This window comes from Palaemon carinicauda, chromosome 3, assembly GCF_036898095.1.
Source record: "Palaemon carinicauda isolate YSFRI2023 chromosome 3, ASM3689809v2, whole genome shotgun sequence".
NCBI lineage: Eukaryota > Metazoa > Arthropoda > Malacostraca > Decapoda > Palaemonidae > Palaemon > Palaemon carinicauda.
In genome coordinates this window covers 121,706,197-121,709,364 of record NC_090727.1, presented here as the reverse complement: position 1 = coordinate 121,709,364, position 3,168 = coordinate 121,706,197, and the positions used below count along the sequence as shown (strand labels likewise).

At 36.3% G+C, this 3,168-nt stretch overlaps 1 protein-coding gene across 1 annotated transcript; it reads right to left on the bottom strand.

Moving 5' to 3' along the window:
* Nucleotides 1-587: 587 nt before the first annotated feature.
* Nucleotides 588-2,446, bottom strand: LOC137637843 (rhodopsin-like). The gene is made up of 2 exons (XM_068369954.1): nt 2,308-2,446; nt 588-1,748 (listed from the first exon to the last, which is right to left on the bottom strand). The coding sequence occupies exon 2, from the start codon at nt 1,746-1,748 to the stop codon at nt 624-626; it is 1,125 nt and encodes a 374-aa protein (XP_068226055.1). The 5' UTR covers nt 2,308-2,446; the 3' UTR covers nt 588-623.
* Nucleotides 2,447-3,168: the final 722 nt, after the last annotated feature.

Below are 3,168 nucleotides of genomic sequence, written 5' to 3'. Positions count from 1 at the left end.
GTTGAAGCATAAGTTCTTTGAGCAAAAGCTCTATGCTGAGTAAACTTATTCCAAGTCAAATCTGATCTGTTGCCCATCCAAAGAAGATAGGCTTCCTGCTTCATCAAATAAGCACATCAACAGCCATCACTGAACCAGCGTTTGCCCTTCACTCGGTATCTTAGCACACGAAAAGGGATTTGCCTATGTATTATGTTGACTAGATTCTCATTCAAAGTGACAACAGGATCCACACCTATACAATTACAACCAATTCAAGCCAAAAGATCCCTCAAAATCCCATTCCAATCAGCTTGAGATTTCATATAAATCTTACATGAGAATGATACATCAGTAACAGGCTGCTCAGTCTTCACTACCAATGAAATCAAGGCATGATCATGATTATGGGGTATCTAAAACTATACAAGTAAAGAGACAGAATAGCTTAGGATAGATAAATACTGTATCTTTAGTCACTCATTTGTAATGCATGAATGATGCTCTGGTATAAAGAAAAATTTATAAAAGTGCAAAGGTTATGATACAAACTAAAATATTGAGGCTTCTTTATTCGACAAGATAATTCGATTATTGACAACATTTAAACTCGTTTTTTTTTACACACATTAATTTCCAATTGCTTAGCATTTCTCATTAGTTGAAGTAGTCTCAGCCACAGACGATTCATCGTCCCTTTCAGTAGCACAAGAAAGACAAGGCAGTTTCTTCTCCATTGCAGCTCGGTATTTGGGATGACTGATGGCATAAACGATAGGGTTGTACACAGCATTGGCCTTAGCGAAAACCGAGCCCCAGATGGTGAAGAGAGGTGTAATGAAAGGCTTGTAGTGCATGCCTACAAAATTGATAACAAAGTAAGGGCTCCATGCCATGAACCAAAGTGAAACAGTCATGAGAGCTACTTTGGCCAGTCGGCATTCATTAGATGTCTTCTTGGCTTCTGGATCACTTCTCAAAGACTTGACTCCCATCTTCTTGGCCTGTTCACGCATCTGTTTCTCGTGAGTAGCAACAGCCTTCAGGATGAATGTGTAGCAATAAACAATAATGAATAGAGGAAGAACAAAACAATCAAAACCATAGAAGTACAAGTAAAGATGGCCCCACAGATCATCAGAGAGGTAGTCTGTACCACAGGCAGTCATATTACCTTCAGGAACATACCTATTGAATCCGAAAAATGGAAGCATGCACCAAAGTGAAGTGTGGCCCCATATATACAGAATTCGTAGCAAAGCACCAGAGCTGGTTAATGGTTTTGCTGCAATACCCTTGACAATGACGTTGTAACGATCTAGAGTAATGAATACCATGGCCCAAATAGAGGCACAGCCACAGATTGAACCTACAAGAGCATAGATCTCACAAAAGAGACCACTGAAAGCCCACATCTGATAGTAACAGTTTACCAAAGTTGGAGGAACCATGAATGACATTATGATGAAATCGGAAGTGGCTAGACTTACGACAAACATGTTTGATGGAGTCCTAAGAGATTTGGTGTTCATGAAGACCCAGATAACAACAAAGTTACCACAGACTGCAAGAGTACCCATAACAACCATAAATACTCCTACTAAGTTGTACCACAGAGGGTTCATGGGAGGAAATTGATACCAATGATCGTGAATGTAACCGAGGAGCTCTTTGGGAACTCTGTCGACAACGGTGTAGTTACCGTATGGGTTCGTAGAGGGCAGGAGGTCATTGCCACCCATGTTGGATTGGTCGTCCCAGTAGCCCATCTGAGGAAAATAAAGAGAAGTAGCAAAATTATTATAATTTACTCCAGTAGTTAAAAACTGACGTTCAAAATATTTAGTTATTCCGTAAAAAAAATATTCGATATTAATTTTATAACCGTAATTAAAACAAAACCATAAAACTTATACTTTTCATCAAAGTTATCTCATTTTGAATTATCATAAAAAAAACGAAATGATCTAAGATTACAATATGTTCAAATATATATAACAGATAAATTTGAACGTATTATGAAATAAATTATAGATTAATTAGCGTTTGCACTATGGAAATACGAAGGAATATCTCCCTATGATTTTCATCTAATTCTACTGTAACTAAACAAAAAAAATAGTAGATTTGAAAGCCCTTTATAACTAATGGGTAACATTGGCGAATGCAACGTGGTGTAGCAAGTTACTGACAAAAATATACTACAACTGAAAACATGTAAAACAGGACTATTGTGTGACTATAACAGATAAAATACAAAATATAGAACTTTGCCATACAAATGAAAAATAGTATCTAAAACCCAGATTGGTTTTCTTTGACACCTACGTCGTCGAAGTCCTTCGAAGGGAGAGAAAATGCTCAGTAGCCGTCAGGAACAGTGCCCGGGATCCCGTTCCAGGTGCTACCTAAGCCGGAGTGCTACCGTTCACAGAAGATCGGCTTTATATAGCAGAGTTCCATGCTCCAGTGAATTCCCTAATGTAAAGTAGAGTAACTGTATTCAAGGAAATGTAAAAACAGAGGCTCCACGTGTAATCAACCGGCAAAGTTAAGTAACTCCAACCCTCAATGAAACCTAATAAAGAGGTATAGGGTTTCTTTGCTAAAGGTTGAAGAACACATACACTGTAAAAATCACAAAATTCATGGAATCTCTTATTACAAATTATTCGATGATAGGAATTTGTTTTAACTAACAGATAACACATCTTTCCGATATAAAATATATATCATAATCCAGTTAAATGACAATACAAACAAAAAGTAATGTTCCAAATATGGTTAGGACTGAATATTAAATTGATAAAAACAAGTATAAAATGTAGACCTCTTACATGGATACATGTTTTCGCTTAGAGACTTTGCAGAGCCAAAAGATTATTTTTTACGAAGGCTGTAGGCCTATACGGAAATGATAACTGGAACTGAACTGATGAAGACAAAAAATACATTTTCCAATGCTTCAAAACAGGGAGTCTTTTTTTTTTTTATTTCAACGTTGCCTGCTCTCTATCCATGATATATTCAGATTAATAAAAGCATGGGTCATATTTTTTATTTCATCATTCTTGGAAATCAAGCTGTTTATTCCTACACAAAACAATAATAAACTTGCTAGTAAGTCCATATCATAACTTAATTCAAATCTCTTTGATGGTAATGTTATCACTCAACTTATATAAATAA

What these genes read in the sequence shown, in the direction of transcription:
- LOC137637843 (XM_068369954.1), bottom strand. Translation starts at nt 1,748, where the DNA reads ATGGGCTACTGGGACGACCAATCCAACATGGGTGGCAATGACCTCCTG.